Below are 16,651 nucleotides of genomic sequence, written 5' to 3' on the forward strand. Positions count from 1 at the left end.
ACATGTTAAAAGCTCTGAGATGCTGTCTGCAAGATCTTCAGCTTCCAGCTTTTTCTCCCTTCCCTCATCCCCAAGTAGGCACCAGTGCTACCATTGCCATGTACAGAGAAGTTAATTGTATCAGTGCAATGCAGACATATTGCTCTAGAGCTGGAAATATTTTAATAATTCAGGAAGAATAATACATCTTTAGTTGCATGTTTTTGCTTCTGTTAAATAACAAGGAGAGTTCTGAGTTTTAAAAACTGATCAGGGCAGTGATTCATACTAAAAGTACTGTAGAGACAATTTACAACTAGTTTCAGAAATGTTTTCAGATTGGATAAGAATATGATGATACATATATATATGTGTGTATATATATATATGTCTGTGTATATTCTGGTGCTATCCCAGTGTACTGTGCCAGTATGACAGAAATAAATAGCCTACATCTTACACGCTAGCAGTTTTGTATTTTACTTGTTTTTTCCTACCTTAGTGTAGGTTCTCTGAACTATTCTTAAATGAAAAATATGGAAAATTTATATCTCTTTGAAGTTAGTAGAAGAAAGCAACTTCTCCTCTGTAGATGAGCAATCAAGATAAAAATATGCGACTCTTTGTTTGAGGGATAAGTAAGTGGCTGTCCTGGCATCTCAGAGCGTCTGTGTTGTTTTGTAGGATGTGACCTTCCAGTTCACTGAGCACACATTAAGGGTATCTGTAGCCCTGTTTCTTTATTAAAATAATGCAGAAAGATTAGGGAGAAGAACAAAAACCAAAGACTTTTTGTAAAGTTTGGTGGTATTTACCTTCATTCTAGCAGTGCTTGATTGATACCATACGTGTGCATGCCATGGGTGCCAAATACTGATGCATTTCTCTTTGGGCTTTGGTGCAGATCTGACACAGTTTGGACTTGCAAGGGTTTTGTTCATCTGGATTAGTGAAAACTGTTGGCTGAGGGAAGGTTGTTGAGTGATCAGGCAGTCTGACTGTAAACCTTTTGTTTTGGAAAAAGATTAAAGAACTAAATAAAAGCCACTATGCCTTACTTCATGAAGTTTTTTGAGATCTTTTGAGAAGTTATGTTCTATTCTATGTAGAATACAAATTAGCATTTTCAAGTAGGTTAAAAAGAGGAACCAGCAGGACTGTCATCTCAGAAAGATAACTAAGACCTTGAAATCTTTTAACATTTTGTGATATTTCTTCAGTTTTCTTTTTTTTTTTGCCTAACTTAAGGGTCCCAAAAATGAATGCATGAAACAATCTAGTTCCACATGGTTGCTGTTCTATGATCATTCTTCTAAAAAATGCACCTAAATTTTTGCCCCTTGCTTAACCTATGCTTTGAAAATATGCTGTTTTAAAAATGAGATTAAGATCTATTTTAAGTATTTTGCATAATAAACGTAACCTACTGTCCTTTAAGCACATACAGTTCCCATATTCATTAGAAAAAAGGAGAAATAAGCCAATTTAATTTATAACTAAGAGATTATGAGAGCCTGTGCATTCCATATAGCTACATGAGCCATTGTGAATGGAATAGGTTTGCTTATACTCTGACAGCTCTGTGATTTGTAATCTGCTTTTCTGTCTTCTGGTTAACAGAATATCCCCTCCCAAGCAAAATTCTCATTGATGTCTTGCTCCTCCACATGCACTTTGCACTGATAATGTAGCTCTTGGAGGAAATACTTCCACACAGATGTTACATGAAAGACATGTAGGAAAAGTAACCTTTTAATCTGATTGATATGTTGCTATGCCATATGAAGCACAGGCCCCAGCTCTGCTGACCTTTTTTGCATGCCAGGAGCTACCTCTGCCAGGTGTCCTGTTGAACTTAGGTGAATTTTCTGGGCACGTAAAATTCTTTGTGCCAACATAGATTGGAAGTTTGTGCTTACTCTCTTGTGTGAGTCACAATTTGTATGGGTGAGTCTTCTCAAGAGGGAATTATTACAGATTTTGAGCTGAACCTTGGGTTCTGAAAAGCTAATATTCTCACCAGAATGGAAATATGAAAGACATGTCTTGTGTAGCTTGTTGCTGCTTGCAGCAGTAGTGGGCTTTGTTATCTAGAAGCTCTTTTAACACATAGCCTTGATAACTGAAGGCAAGAAATAATATTGCTGCATCTCCCCAACAAAAACTTTCTGGTGTTTTGTAGTTACCTTTGCAGACCCTTCTTGCCCATATCTCTGACAAGTTAATGCCGTGAGGAGTCCAACTATTGCCATCTGTGGGGTGGAAGGGTGGTGCCTGGCCTGCAAGGTTACAGGGAGCAAAGCAAGGGCAGCCTGTGGAGGCTGTGGGTTCACATTTGTCTCTGTCAGTGGGACAGAGGAGAGCTTTTGAGCTGCCATGGAGAGCTCAAAGGAGTCAGGAGAAACAGCAGGGAATTTTGCTTGGTATGTTTTTCTTGGATTTATTTTTTCTCACCTGCAGTTGTTTTTATTTCTCCTAAACATTACTGAGAATACTGGACTTGTATTTCTTGAAATATTAAAAAGTTTGTTTTCTCTTTAAATTACAGTAGTTTACTTTTAGTCTTAATGACATTTGCTCTCTAGGGAGATTCTGAAAGTAAAGAACTAGTAATGCTGAAACTCACACATCTGTTCATATATGGGTGTTAATGTCTTGTCTCAGAGTATATAAGACCATAATCTGTTATAAGGAGTTTGAGGGACATGATTCAGACTTAGCTATTGAAGAAAATTCAGACTTAAGGTGGAAAGTGTTCAGCCAGCCCTTCTGTGTTCTCTATGGACCGTGGCAATGTAAGGGCTGAGTCCTGCACTTGGTCACAGCAGCCCTCCCCCAAGCAGCACCACAGGCTTGGCGAAGAGTGGCTGGAAAGCTGCCTGGTGGAAAAGGGCCTGGGGATGCTCGCCAGCAGCTGGCGAACACGAGCCAGCAATGTGCCCAGGTGGCCAAAAAGGCCAGTGGCATTCTGGCTTGTATAATAAATGGCGTGATCAGCAGAAGCAGACCAGTGATTGTCCCTCTGTACTCAGCTCTGGTGAGGCCACACCTCGAGTCCTGTGCCCAGCTTTGGACCCTGCACTACAAGAAGGACATTGAAGTACTGGAGCATGTCTGGAGAAGGGCAGCACAGCTGGTGAAGGGTCTGGAGAGTAAGACATATAGGAACAGCTGAGGGAGCTGGAGGTGTTTAGCCTGGAGAAAAGGAAGCTCAGTGGTGACCTTTCCACTCTACAATTCCTTGAAAGGAGGTTGTAGCCAGGTGGGGGTTGGACTCTTCTCCCAGGCAATCAGCAACAGAACAAGAGGAAATGGCTTCAAGCTGCCATAGGAAATGTTCAGGTTGGACCTGAAAATTCACATTAGGGTGAATTTTTTCACTGAAAGAATTGGAATGGGCTGCCCAGGGGGGTGGTGGAGTCACTTCTCTGGAAAAGTTCAAGAAATGACTGGATGTGACATTTAGAGCTAGTTTAGTTGACAAGATGGTGTTCAGTCAAAGTTTGGACTCATTGATCTTGGAAGTCTTTTCCAATCTTTATGATTCTATGAAGTAAAATAAAAAATTGGCCCAATCCATGAGCTGTTGGGCTATATGCCCTGATGTTGGCATTAGCTCCTATCTATAAATATTCTTGTCTCGGCTTTACATGGGATTTAACTGGGAGATGTTTGGTCATTGTTTTCTTGGCATTCAAATGTGGAAACCCAGCCAGCTCAAGTAAAACATGTGATGCTTATTAGGGCAAGCTAGAAATGAGCCAAGTCTTGTGTCTGATGGCAACAGGAAGGCAGTTGTTTTAACTGCCATTCACCGGTGACTTTGCTGAAAAATGATGTATAGTGTTTCCAAATCAGTTACGGTCTTTGGGAGATGCCAGTCTTGGCAAACTTGTCCCCTAGCTTTTTGTCTGGTATTCATTTTGTAGTTATGTGAGGGCATATTACTAGAAAAAAGTGGATTTTATTTTTCAGGCAAAGTGCTACAATTTAGGATAATTCTGTCCTTCAGGCAGTCTTCATCTCTGTGGTACAGTTCTTGTTGAGACAAATGCCTCACTTACTTGTGTCTTACTGCTCTGAAGAGAAACCAGAGCAATACATTCCAACTCACAAAAACTACCACCATTCTGAATCAGTCTGTTTCCAAAGTACTGTTCAGACTCATACTGAGAGTGTCCCAGGAGTGCCATGTGTGCAGACTGGGGCTGGTGCTGATGCCTCTTTGTTATCTAGAGCACATATTAACTGTATTTTATGTATAAAAACCATCTTTGCATACATATGGCCAACAGAACGGTTTATTTCTAAAAGCAGCTTAGCTGTTACTGCTGCTTGCTGATTCTGACCTAGGAAGTCTTCTTGAGGCCCAAATTAGAGTTTCTTTGGGCTTTTTGTGCCTATGACATCATTTATGCAGACTGTGGGCTTCACTATAATGCCAAGTATGAAACAGCATCTTGTGAAGAATTATTTTTGAACAGCTAATTATAACATTATAAGTAAAAAATATTCTGTAATCATTTTCAACAGAAGTTTCTCATAAGTTAAATTTATTTTATACTCATATCAGCTCTGGTGGTAAATACTTTCTTCAACTATATTACTGCAATTTCTGAAAAAAATCTTGGGTTTTTGTTTCCCCTGTTCATATGATGTTCATATTGTGATGATGATATTAGGAAATTTTTCATCTCTCTACACAATCCCTCTTCTGGATGTGGACTCTGAAGAACTGTCTTGGAGACATGCTTTGCTTTCTTCTAGTTAATATGTCCTAAATTTTCCTCACAGATCTTAATAGAGGCCTTATGATTTTTTAATCAAATACCTTTTAGTTAAGCTTCTTAAAGGGTTCATTGCTTGAAATCAGCAGGGAATAAAAGATATTGATTTGGAGATAATGACTCAAATTCTTCTGTACTTTTTTCGGGATGCATTTTGTATGCATCTTATAAAATTTGAATTCTGCAAGCATTGTGAGCAGCTTGAAGGTAGAAATGGTTTCACAGGGTAAGAAATGCAGGGACCAAATTTCTGACATACTGGGGCATGTAGTGTTTTTCAAATTGTGGTTTTAGGAATGTGAAAGGTGATTTCCCTGCTGAATAAAATGTAGGACTGCAGTTGAAGAATGTAGGTTTCTGTTGTATGTTTTACAGATTTCTGAAGTCACTTGCATGGGCATTTAGTCTATTAATAACCAGTTACAGGCACTATGAAGCATTGGCTTGCCTTCGAATGCTAAGTAATATAATTTTGACATATATGTGGAGATGCAAACATACTATGAAATTATTTTATATTAAAACCTACCTGTCCAAGAGAAAGATGAAACAGATATCTTGGTAGTTTCAGTCTCTCCCCTAGGGTTCTGTCCACAGCAATCCATGTCTGTGTCCCATTGGTACTGAGGTGAAGTTGTGGAATTACCCTAGTGTGACATCAGTTCCAGTTATTGAGGAGCAGATAGAACTGTGTTTGTGGTATCTTCGTTTCTAAGCTGAGCTGCAATGGGTTCTGCCAGGATTTGCCAGGTTAGGTTATTCATTGGACAGTAGAAAACTAGACAGTGTTTTTTTTTTTTTAACATGGGGATACAAACACAAAGTTGCAAGGCCTTTCTATACAAGCATTTTGTCATAGCCATTTGGAACATTTTTTCACTTCCTTCGATTTGCAGAGACCTTTGGAGTGTGCTAGTGAAAATACAGACTTCCTGGCATTGAACATTTTCTGGAACATTAACACTTTTTGATTTTCATAATTTGTTTTTGTGGGCTAAGGAGTGGTTCACAGAGCACCAGGTGTCCCAGACCTGGAGGTGAAATTCCGTTGTTTTAACATTTTTTCTTGAGTACTTTAGTGTTTCTATGGTTTTGCTAAAGCAAAAAATGTCTGTAATTTTGCTGTCAGGAGACTGGAGTATATGAAAGGAGAAAAATAAGGTTCCATCTTAGTATGTTTTCATGAGGTGATCAGCATACACATGTATGTCAAGTCCAAGGGTTTTAAAAAGTGTTTGATAACTGTAATATTGAAAAGGTCATAATACAGCAGTGTGCAAACATGTAGCTAATCATGTTCTCATGCCAAAATGTATTGCTGCAGATTTCCAAGTACTAGATTTATTATTAGAGAAGGTGGACTTAAAATGAACTCCAAAAGATGCCTTATGGGAGAAAGCCAAATACATGAGGACTTTCAGAAGTACAGGAGGAAGATAGTCTTATGCCACACACACAAAGTCCTATTCTCAAAGATGTTGTATTCTTTTGACTTTTATTTTGTACATTATTGACAGAGAACATAGAATGGAATTTATTGACGGAAAAACTAAAACCAAAAATTCACTATAACATTTTTCATTAATGTATGCCAATGTTTGATGTTTGTTTTCCTTCAGTTTTTATCTAAAAGAGAGTAAGTCTGGCATGAGGATTGAATTTACCTAGTAAAATGTTGGAAGCATGTAATCCAAGTCCTAATTTTTTCTTCTTGGCGCCTTAAAAAGGTGCATGTTTTACATGAAAGTGATATCAGAAATGGAGTAACTAAAGGTTTTTTATTTCAACATTTATTCCAGCAAAATGATCAGGGTCTAATAAACAGCCAGTAGGGAGAATGGAAGAGCAAGTCAAGGTATATATAATGCTTTACATGTAGCATATTCTGAACTGTTTATTTTCTTGAATGCCCCTCAAGTCAATGTTTGCCAGCTTTAACTGGATAGTAGGCAAACCCTCTGAGTGGTTAGCAAGCTCTGTGGACCTCATCATGTTTGCTTCTCCTTGTTGGTTTCAGTTTTAACCTAAGCTCTGAAGATCTTTGGAAGGTGTCTTGAAGGGGTTGATATAGACTGTGTCTGGGGAAGCATTATGTGAATTACATTCTGTCATCTTGCTTAGGCTAAGGATAATTGCTTGCTGCTTTTCTATGGATGTGAAGGTTCTGAATGCTTTCCATCACCCTTGTACCTGATGGTATATTTGTTGTTTAGTAACTGTGTATTTCTGCTTTGTTTTACAGCCCTTAGCATATTTCTTTTCTTTATAGAGAGACCAGAAAAAAACACTGGTTTAATAAAAACATTTTCAATAATTATACACACTAATGCATGTCCTTTTATTGTGACATTAATGATACATAGCCCCCTCTGAATTTGTCATCCTCAGTCAACCATAAAGATAAACTGTGGTGCTGTGATTTTTAGCAGAGCATTTTGAAATATGAGCAAACTGAAAAAAATTACTGCTATTACAAACCATACTTCTCTGCAGAATTGGTATAAAGCTGTACTTTAATATAGAAAATCACATTGTGGATCATATGGAACATTTCTAAATGGTATCTGCATCTGTTGTGTTTTTCTGCTAGCAACACTTACTTCAGAAGTGCTTTTTTGTTGTTCATGTGTGTACTTTTAGTTACAGTAAGTGAGGAAGGTCAAATCTTACTGCTGTTCTGGGAGCAATTTAAAAAAAATTGTTTATCTGCATATTCTGGTGGATAGGTAAGAAAGTCTCTAAAAGTATAGAATAATAATTTAAATTATAGTACAGTTCTTCTGTTATGTGCCGTAGGAAGCAAATCCTTATAGTAAAAGGTACTCTTTAAGTATTTTGGGAGACTGTATCATTCCTTTGTTGAGCTCTTTTCTATCCTAGCAATGCTGTGTTGGTACCATATAATGAGCAGCAATCCTATGCTTGTCCCTCATGCTAACCCGAAATAAAACATGAACCTGTGGGATTTTTATTGCTGCATTATTCCTGTTACTGCTCACTCCATTAGAAGTGTGAAGCAATAACCAGGCAATGGTACATACAAAGACAGTTGGCTTCTGCCAAGGATTTGAACACTAAAAATCTTGCTTTGAAATTGCCATAGTTACATATTTTCCATAAACGTAGACCAACAGACTTATAAACTTGAGAAACACTTTTTCTGTGGGTGGCTGAAGCTACTGCTCACGTAAGGCCTCCAGGCATGACTGAATTCTGCAGGCCATGATTCTTCACCAGCATTGGAAGGTGTCTGGACCATTTCCCCACCTGCCCGTGTATTGCAGCCTGTCCCTGCTGCTAAGTGGTGAGTTTGAAGACACCTGCACTTCTCCGACTTGTCTCTCCAGGACTCGTTTGTGATCATGGCAGTATTGTGGAGGTGCAGCCTGTTGGCTGCTTCAGGTGCCATCCCTGTAGGACCCTGAGATGAGAGAGCACTGGCTAATCCAGTAGCTGCAGGAGACATCGTAGTTGTTTTGTTGAGCAGAGTGAACAGATAGCTAAGACCCTGTGCTAATGCATCACTTCCAGAGGTCTAATATTTATCAACTCATTAAAATACACATTTATGTTAGTGGAAGACTGATGAAGGAAGGACTGATGTGTCCAGAAGTTTGTCTTTTCTAAGATGATTTGTATTAGTTTATAAAGCAGTTTACTTTTCTCTATAAATGTTGTTTCTATAAATTTACATGAATTGAATACTCTCATGCTATGGAGTGGCTTTTCCTGGTTTCTTTGGTTTGGTTTGTTAGCAAGCCTTTGTATCAACTCTTACGTTTGTCAGTGCAAAATTGATTTACTTTTAGGGGAAATCGGCTGGGCCAGAGGTAAGCAAGTGGGAGAAAAGCTTAATCTGGTGAGCTTTGATGAATATTGTATTGCTGTTTATGGCCCGAAGCAAACATCATTCAACTTAATAAGACTCATTCAAGTGTATTGAGTGGGATGTGGTTGTTTCCTGTTTTGTTCTTTTAGAGACACACAGAGTTCAAATGTGTCAAATTACATCTAAATTAAGGGCAACAGTCCTTGAAAAAAAAGTATTTTTTTATTTGAACTTTCCAACATTTCATGGTTATCTTGCATTCATCGACTTTTCATTTGCCTTTTGTATAAAATACTGCTTTCACCCTGGATTTCTTGGCAATTTTCTGTTTTTAAATCACTACACTGAGATTAAAATCTATTCTTTAACTGAAAGATATATTTAGATGACACTTGTTATGTATTTTAACACAGCCCATGTTTTAAGAGAAAAGTAGTTTCTGTTCACTGCATTAAAAATGCCTGGTAATACCAGAGTCCATGATGGGTAGGGGTGTTAGTAATTGGCAAATAACATTTCAGCAGATATAGGAGTATCTGTGAATTGTGAAATGAAATACTTCCTTTTTAGAAAAATGACTGGGCTTATTATTTCTGGGAAGAGGGAGTAATAAAAAGGAGAGGGAAGATGTATTGACAATTTACAAAAGTTGTCTCCCATAAAAACATTGCTATCTTTGATTGTGTATCACGATCGATATATCAGATTTCTGATTTCAAGACTTTTTATTCATGCCATTTTATCTGACAGTTGAAATAATTTAACTAGGAAGGATGGGTATATACAGATGGACTATTTGACTACTGTGCAACAATGTGATTTCCATTTGGCTTGCTTGAAATATTTTTCAACTTTTTTTTGAGATTCCTGACTCTGCTTATCTGTGACTATAGGATAGTATATCTAGAACAATAGGAGATTTGAAAAAGTTCCTTGTTTTTCAGTACTCTTACCCTTTTTAAAGACCAAAAAAAAAAAACCCAAACAAAAAACCTGTGGAAAGGAGTGGTTGCTTTAAAATGGCCAATTCAGTGAAAGGTGGTGTAACTGCTGAAGAAAACCCATATTCTTTTAGAAATTTAGAAATAGCTGATTTTTTTTTTTTTTTTTGACATTTCCCTTGTAAAAATACAGGGGGCTTCTCTACGCATGCAGATATTCCTGGTTATTTCTTACCTTTAATCATGTTTGTTCTGGAACAGGATGGCTGCTTAGATTCTTGCTAACTTCATCCATGAAGTGGAAACAGTAGAATAAAACCAAAAGCAAATGATTTTTCTAGAGCTAGCGTGTCACACAAAGAGCCATTCACAAACTCCTGTTGAGCTTTAAGTAGACTCCTGTGTCAAATCTGAGCACTAAAGAGCTTGACTATAGATGAAGGCTCATCAGTTTTCTACAAGTAAATGAAGCTGTTTGTATGTATTATTGCTTTAGGACTGAAATATCAAATTGTACTGTTGGGGAGAGGGAGGGCAGAAATTGCATGCTCCAAATCAAGAGATTCTAGGGTTTGAAATACACAGTGGGTTTGTTCTCAGGATAATTTTTTGCTTATCTGAAGAATTACTTGCTACAAATTGAGCAGACTTTGTTGTAATTTACAACCATATTTTTACATTTTATTATTTCTATCTTGCCCTTTTCTGTCCTTTCTCTCTCATTTGAATGTGTTTCGTGTAATAAAAAAGCAACCTCACACACTGACTTATGCATGCGATGGAAACTAATGATATAATGATATATGCAGGAAGTATTTTTTCAGTGTCACAGAAATGTGGAAAAAAATTAGAATGACTGTTTTTTTGCTTTGATTGTCACCCCTGCTCAGTGTCACAGCTTCTAATAGCATTGGCAAAATCTGCAGCATGGTACATGTTGCTACTTGCGGGGTTGGAAATAAGTAGATTGTAGGGACTAAGACTACTTGTATCTCAATTTAGAGGAAAAAATAGCAAGGAAGTTTTGGGGGATGATGAAGTTGAACACCTATGCTCATTCCCCATACCTGGAAGATAAGCAGTGATAAGGAAAGTATTGAAATCCTTGAAGGTCACTGTTTACCACATCTGTGTCTCTTGTGCCAGTAGAGAGAGACAGGAACCAAAGAAAGAGAGCACAATGTTTTTTTCCAGACTACTACCTTAATGAAATTATTTTGGGGAATTGCAGGGTAGAAATAGATTATTGTTAAGATTTACCCTCACGATAGTCACATGTGTTGAAAATCCCATCCTGTAAATATGAGAAATTTATTAGGCCTTTCTGTTTAGACCTGTAGTAATGTTTGCCCTAAACAGACATAGATTTCCACTTGCTACATGGCTTTCAGTGTGACTGTTGTTTTTATGGATACTATTTTATAGCAAAGCTAGCAGGATTATTTTACTACTGAATCTTCATTTTTTAAGATTTCAAGGGTTCTTTTCAATTCAGGTTTTCAAAACTGCTTAATATGTGGACTTCCATAGTCTGGTTTTCCATCTGTTTAACCCTCTACACAAGTTAGGCATTTCCTGAAAGGATAAGTACATAGTATTTAGCTCTCTGGCTTTTATTTCACTGTCTGTCTGAGGAATATTTTCCTTAGCGTTTCAGAAAGGAAAGACTACGTAAAAGGAAAGACTACGTTACTCAAAAAATCAAACTTTCAGCTCAGGCAGCTTTTGCTGCCTCACAGGGGAATCGTACATGTTTGTGTCCTGCAGGTGGCTGGTGAAGAAGAGCCTTGCCCCAGGGTCTCCTATGGCAGGTTCCTCTTGAATGCCCTCCTCGTGGGAGCTGCAGAAGGGAGCTGTTGCTGCGAGGAGTGTACAGTGCTGTCAGCTCCTCCCCTGCAAATCTTGTTTGTGTTGTCAGTGCGATGCTGACAGTAGCTCCTAGGCTCTCGTGGGGTTCTCTGCTGGGTGACCACAGCTCTCAGGGCTCCTGCAGCCTCCATGCACCCATGGGAGCTGTGTAGGCTGGCTTGGTGTGTGCTCCACGTTGATGCAGGCTGGCATTCCACACCCTCTCCAGGCAGGTTCTTGCAAACAGAGCGGGAAGGACGCGCAGGGCGCTCTTCCTGCTGGCCTGCCAAAGGGCCAAGGGCTGGTGAGACATGCTGCTGGCATCCTTCCTTGCAGAGCTTTCTGAAGCCTGGACACCTCTTTGAAACCAAACTTTCTGGTGTTTCAGATGAGGAGCTTAGTGGTGCTGATTCATTTACTTTGCCATTAGGTAGAGTCCATTAATCACCTACCTTTCCTGAGGGCATGAGTGGGAAGCTGCCAGGCATGGGGACCTCTTCTCAGCTGTAGGTGCAGTCTGGTGTTGTGTGGGGATCACCATCTGCAGAGGCAAGTCTTTGATACAAACCTCATCCCCTGCTATTTTTAATTAGATCTAGTTTAAAGTATAATGTTCTTCTAGTAGGAGAGACAAAAGGGGATATTTTATTAGGTTACAGCATAAAAGTGCCATCTATCATGCTGCTCTGCTAAAATAGAATTATCAATTTTTTAATGTTCTTGTGTCTGGCCTGTCTTCTGAAACATGGTATAGCTTTATAGACCCTGTTCTTGGTTGTGTGGAGACTCTGTTTGGGTGGAATGAGCATTCTTTATGAGATAGATTTAAAACAATTCCATTTATTAATTGTACATTTGTGTATGTGAGGTCACCCTGATTATATAGACTGGAGCAGTGATGCCTTACTCATCTTGCTTTTTAATTTATCATGTGTAAGGTTTGGGGAAAAACCAGCAATTGTAGCTGGTTGTGAAAACTGACTGTGGTGCCTTTGCACTCAGTTCTACCTTTCACTCTGCTTTCCTTCAGCATGCTGTGATGCAGAGGCACTGTTTGTAATGGCAAGTGTTTTTTTTGGGCTGGGTGTTACTTTGCTAGGTTCCTAAGCTGTCCCTCTTGTCCTGTTCCAAGAAGCCTGCAGTGGAGGAGGCTGGTGTAGCCATGAGCATGCTGGCCCCATGCGAGAAGTGTTTGACTTCATCTGGGGAGTCGAGCTCTGGAAACAAGTGTCCTCATTTCCCCCTCTAGAACTTTGGACTCAACACTTGTGTGCTGATTCCTGAACAGTAGGACAGGTAGGTGCATAATGTAGAGGCAAAACCATCATATGTAATTGTCCTAGAATCCTGACTTGAACTAAATATTTAAAAAATATTTGCTGGGCTTCTTGAGTAACATCTCTGTTTCTTAAAGAACTAACTGCATTTTAAACATTATTATTAATATGCTATTTCTAGGTAGTGTTGGGGAAATACTTTTAACATCATTACTTATGAGCTTCGGAGGTCTAGTGTACATTTCTTTAATTTAATTTGGATAATTTAATTTGAATTTTCCTGACTTGGCTCATTAAAGCCCCTGAGAGAGATTTACATCAAAATTAATTATATCACTGGTTGAATTGCTGAAGTAACTCAGAGAACTCAGTTTGAATAGGTTTGTAAGATGCTGGTTAAATAGTATTCTTAGGTTTTGTAAAACAAGATTATATAAACCCTATGGATTCTCATCCAAGATGCCTTTAATAGAAGTAATGACCTCTGACAAGGACCACAGAAATAACTACTGCATGTCTATTTTATACTTTGGGTTTTTTTTTCCTCTTAAAATTTAGTTGCAGATTATTGGAAATTATAAAAAAAAATAATAAATGCAGGTATTTTAATAAAAAATGTATACACAAGTATACCTTCTGTGGAAGGTAATGGAACAAATACTGGTATTTTTCCTCACTATGAAAAAACTTCATAAAAGCTAATTTAAGTTCTGTACCTGTTTTTCTTTTCTTTTGTTGCTCCTGCGGTCCCTTCAGTTACTTTTTGAGCAGGGTCCTTGTACATTTTTCACTTAAAATAACCATAAGTTTGGAGCTTGCAATTCTTATTTGATTCCTATCCCTCCCCCCTCCTTTTTGTGGCAATGAAGACCTATAAAAATATGAATTCTAATATGTAAGATGAAGTACCTGGTTTGAAAGGCATGATACAATTACAGTTCCAGAACTTCTGGCTTTTATAGGAAGATTCCTAATTGTGTCATAGAAAGTGAACGTATAAACCTTATTTGCAAAGTACTTTGATATATTTAAATTGTTTTGAAATCTTATTTAGTTATCTTTTTTTTTTCTAGAAAGGAGCATAAAGTACAATATAATATGATTTAAAATAATGAAAAACAGAATTGCTTGGAAAACAGAACATAATAGTGTTGTGGTCCTGTTGTTTTATTTTACTCTGAACAGTTAAAGGCTAAAAAGCTATGTATCACTTTGCAGATGAGGAGAAAATACTTGATCATCCTGCCATTTTACGAGTGCAAAACTTATTTTCACAGAAGGCAACTGTGTCCCTTCTGCTGAATGTGCCTTGAAGTGCAGAGAAACCCATCAAAGTTCAGAGCAGCTCTTTATTACTTCTGTCAGTGTTTGCATTACACACACTGGGACTTTGCAGAAAGGCCAAGAGAGTTTAACAGGAGGAGCGAGATGAGCACATTGCAGAGGTCTGTGGGCTGGGGGTAACCACAGCTCTGAAGGAAACCTCTGTGCCTGGTCTGCAGTGTGAGAAAATGAGGGTGAATATTGAGTCTGGCACTCCTACAGAACCAGAACCAACATTAAAATGTGAATATTGGGAACTTTGAAGCTGATCCTTTGGGTGGCAGTTGCACCTGGCTGATGGATGACACACACTGTGAGATGCTGATATCCAGGGCTCTTTCAGAATTTCTGTAACTCAGAAAAGGAAGCAGTGCAAAAAATTACTTTGTTGGTGTAAGTAAATAGTCTTTAAATTTGAAAATACCGTAAGTCTTTAGAGCTAAATAGGGCTCTTAGAGTTATTCCCAAGGATATCACACATGCTGGATATTCAGGCTCATTGGAAACATATTTTGATGTTTGTGTGGACCAACTTGATAAAAATTGTAGCAGGAAAAAATAGTGAGAAACCCTCTTAGTTTTATAATTTGGAAGTTTTGAGTTGAAATGCACTGCTTGAAAAGAACAGATCTGATCAGGTCTGAACAAGTGGCATAAATAGCACTAAATCCCAGGGCCTGGATTTAGATAATTTTCAAAATATTTGTACAAAATATTTGTATTATAAATGTATATTTAATTTTGGCTTAAAGAGCCTAAGCAGAAGGACTGTATGGTGTGATGTAGGATGTCCTTGAGTTGCAGGTCATGAGAGCAGAGACTGGAAATATTTTTGCCCTGTTCTTATGGCTTCTGCTGTTGAAGGTTGTTAGAGCAGAATACTGGGATGGGTGGATCCAGGACATCTGTGTGTTTGGTGGGTGTTTGGTTTTTTTTGTGTGTGTGTTGTGGAGTTTTAAAAACTTACTTAGTTAATGCCTGATTTTCTAGAAACATTTGAGAATTGCTTTTCCACATGGACCTGTCTTTAATATACATAGAAGGTATCAGTGGACTTGACTGCTTGAGTGTCAAAACGCCCTGCTGATGAATGCTAGTGCACAGTTAATTTGCTTTAATGTCATTTTTATGTGCAAGCTATCAAGGGATGTGATTCCATGATCAAACAGTATGGATCCCTCTGGGTGGCTCTAGGATGTAAGGATGCTCAGAGGAACCCATTGGAGACAAGTGTCCCTTTGGCAGCTGCTGGCTGCAGCACGAGTGCTGGGGGCTCCCTGGGAGCCAGCTGTGCTGAGATTGGCCTCAAACCAGACTGGATGTGTCTTTAAAATTGTAATAAGTACAATTTTCAGCTCAATACTTCTCTCACTAGTGTACTGGGAGAGATGACATCTCAACTGATTTTTCACTTTGCGGTTTCTACCACCACTTGAGTGTGCAGGAAAAATAATCTCCCTTTTCTTCACTGCTGTTCCATTGTTATATATTTCTCAATTATTATGCAGAGTAGATTGTACTGTCTAATTATAGGTGAGCCTAGTTAAAGTAGGCAATCTCTGTATAGGGAGCATTTCAGCCGTGGTGTGTGTTGTCGGCTTGTTTTTCAAGTGCAGCAGGAAAGAGGTTTGAAAGGTGAATGCTCTTATTTAGTGCTTCTGGGTTTATCTATCATACCGCAAATCTTACTTGCTGTGAATTTACTGTGCACTGAAATGACATTACCTGGCTGATTTAGTGTGTATAATTTAAGATATTAAAGTAATATTAATGTTTTTCAATAATTGCTCTCTTATTTATCAGTATTTTGATTAATAAAAATTAATATCCTGCATCTTCCTAATGGAATAATTAGGATATTTCGACACAGCAAAAACGAAATCCAACTCAAACCTATTTCAATAGGAAGATAACCTAATTTTCCCGCAAAAGCCTATAAAAATAGGGGAAATATTTTTCCTTCCCATTTCCATTTCTAGCTTGTCTTCTGAACATCAGGCTAATAACTTCTTGCCATGTTCAGAATATTTCATTTGAGTTTTGACAGTAATAACCATGTTTTATTTGGCTGTCAGGGGCCCTGTAAGATGGAAAGATAATGTGTTCATTCTCTGTCCAGTGGGAGGAAAATACATTGACTGTCTAAAATAATACAGGAAGAATGAGAGCTAGTTAAGTTGATTTTAGGGAAAATAAAAGCAATATATATATTTTCAGTGGTACATTGCAAGCTGTTGGTTAGATGGACATGGGTAATTTCTTGGGGTTTCTATAAAACAAACCAAAACAAACACAGCCACCTTTCTTTGCAAACCCAGACACCCACTTTGTTCTGGAGGTGCCATCACTTTGAGATGCTGCCCTGTTTCCTGTACTTTGAGGTTTGAACCTTTTCTTACCCATGTCATAGGAGATTCAAACTATTGAAAAGTCTGCAGTGAAATACAGCCTTTAATAGGGAAATACACTTCCTGAGACATCTCGTGTAACAAAACTGACTCAAGGAATTCTGTTTCAAGGGATGAAGCTACATCTCCATCGTGGTCACAGCACTCTAGCAGTAAGGCAGATATGTCCTTCTCAGCACTTGCTGGGCTGTGGGACATGGAGAATAGTCTGTGTTTGCTTACTCGAATTTTAATTTTGTTTGCTTGTTGTCCAGTTGCT

The 16,651-nt window shown here is 38.3% G+C and overlaps 1 protein-coding gene and 1 long non-coding RNA gene across 25 annotated transcripts in view; one reads left to right on the forward strand and one right to left on the reverse strand.

Annotated features, from left to right (window-relative positions):
- The window catches only part of PARD3 (par-3 family cell polarity regulator), a 487,425-nt gene that overhangs the window by 153,733 nt on the left and 317,041 nt on the right, over positions 1 to 16,651 (forward strand). Inside the window, exons 1-2 of one of the 24 annotated variants that reach the window (XM_053935623.1) lie at positions 5,497 to 5,516; positions 6,566 to 6,621. The exons of the other annotated variants lie outside the window; for them this stretch is intronic. Of the exons in view, the coding sequence (XP_053791598.1) occupies positions 6,604 to 6,621 (18 nt within the window). The 5' untranslated portion in view covers positions 5,497 to 5,516; positions 6,566 to 6,603. Of the gene's footprint in view, positions 1 to 5,496; positions 5,517 to 6,565; positions 6,622 to 16,651 lie in introns of those variants that run through there. 24 annotated transcript variants of the gene reach the window in all.
- LOC128784271 (uncharacterized) lies at positions 567 to 5,378 on the reverse strand. The gene is made up of 3 exons (XR_008429421.1): positions 5,296 to 5,378; positions 795 to 985; positions 567 to 717 (listed from the first exon to the last, which is right to left on the reverse strand). It is a non-coding gene; the product is annotated as an uncharacterized LOC128784271 (long non-coding RNA).

Source organism: Vidua chalybeata, chromosome 1 (assembly GCF_026979565.1).
Source record: "Vidua chalybeata isolate OUT-0048 chromosome 1, bVidCha1 merged haplotype, whole genome shotgun sequence".
Taxonomy (NCBI): Eukaryota; Metazoa; Chordata; class Aves; order Passeriformes; family Viduidae; genus Vidua; species Vidua chalybeata.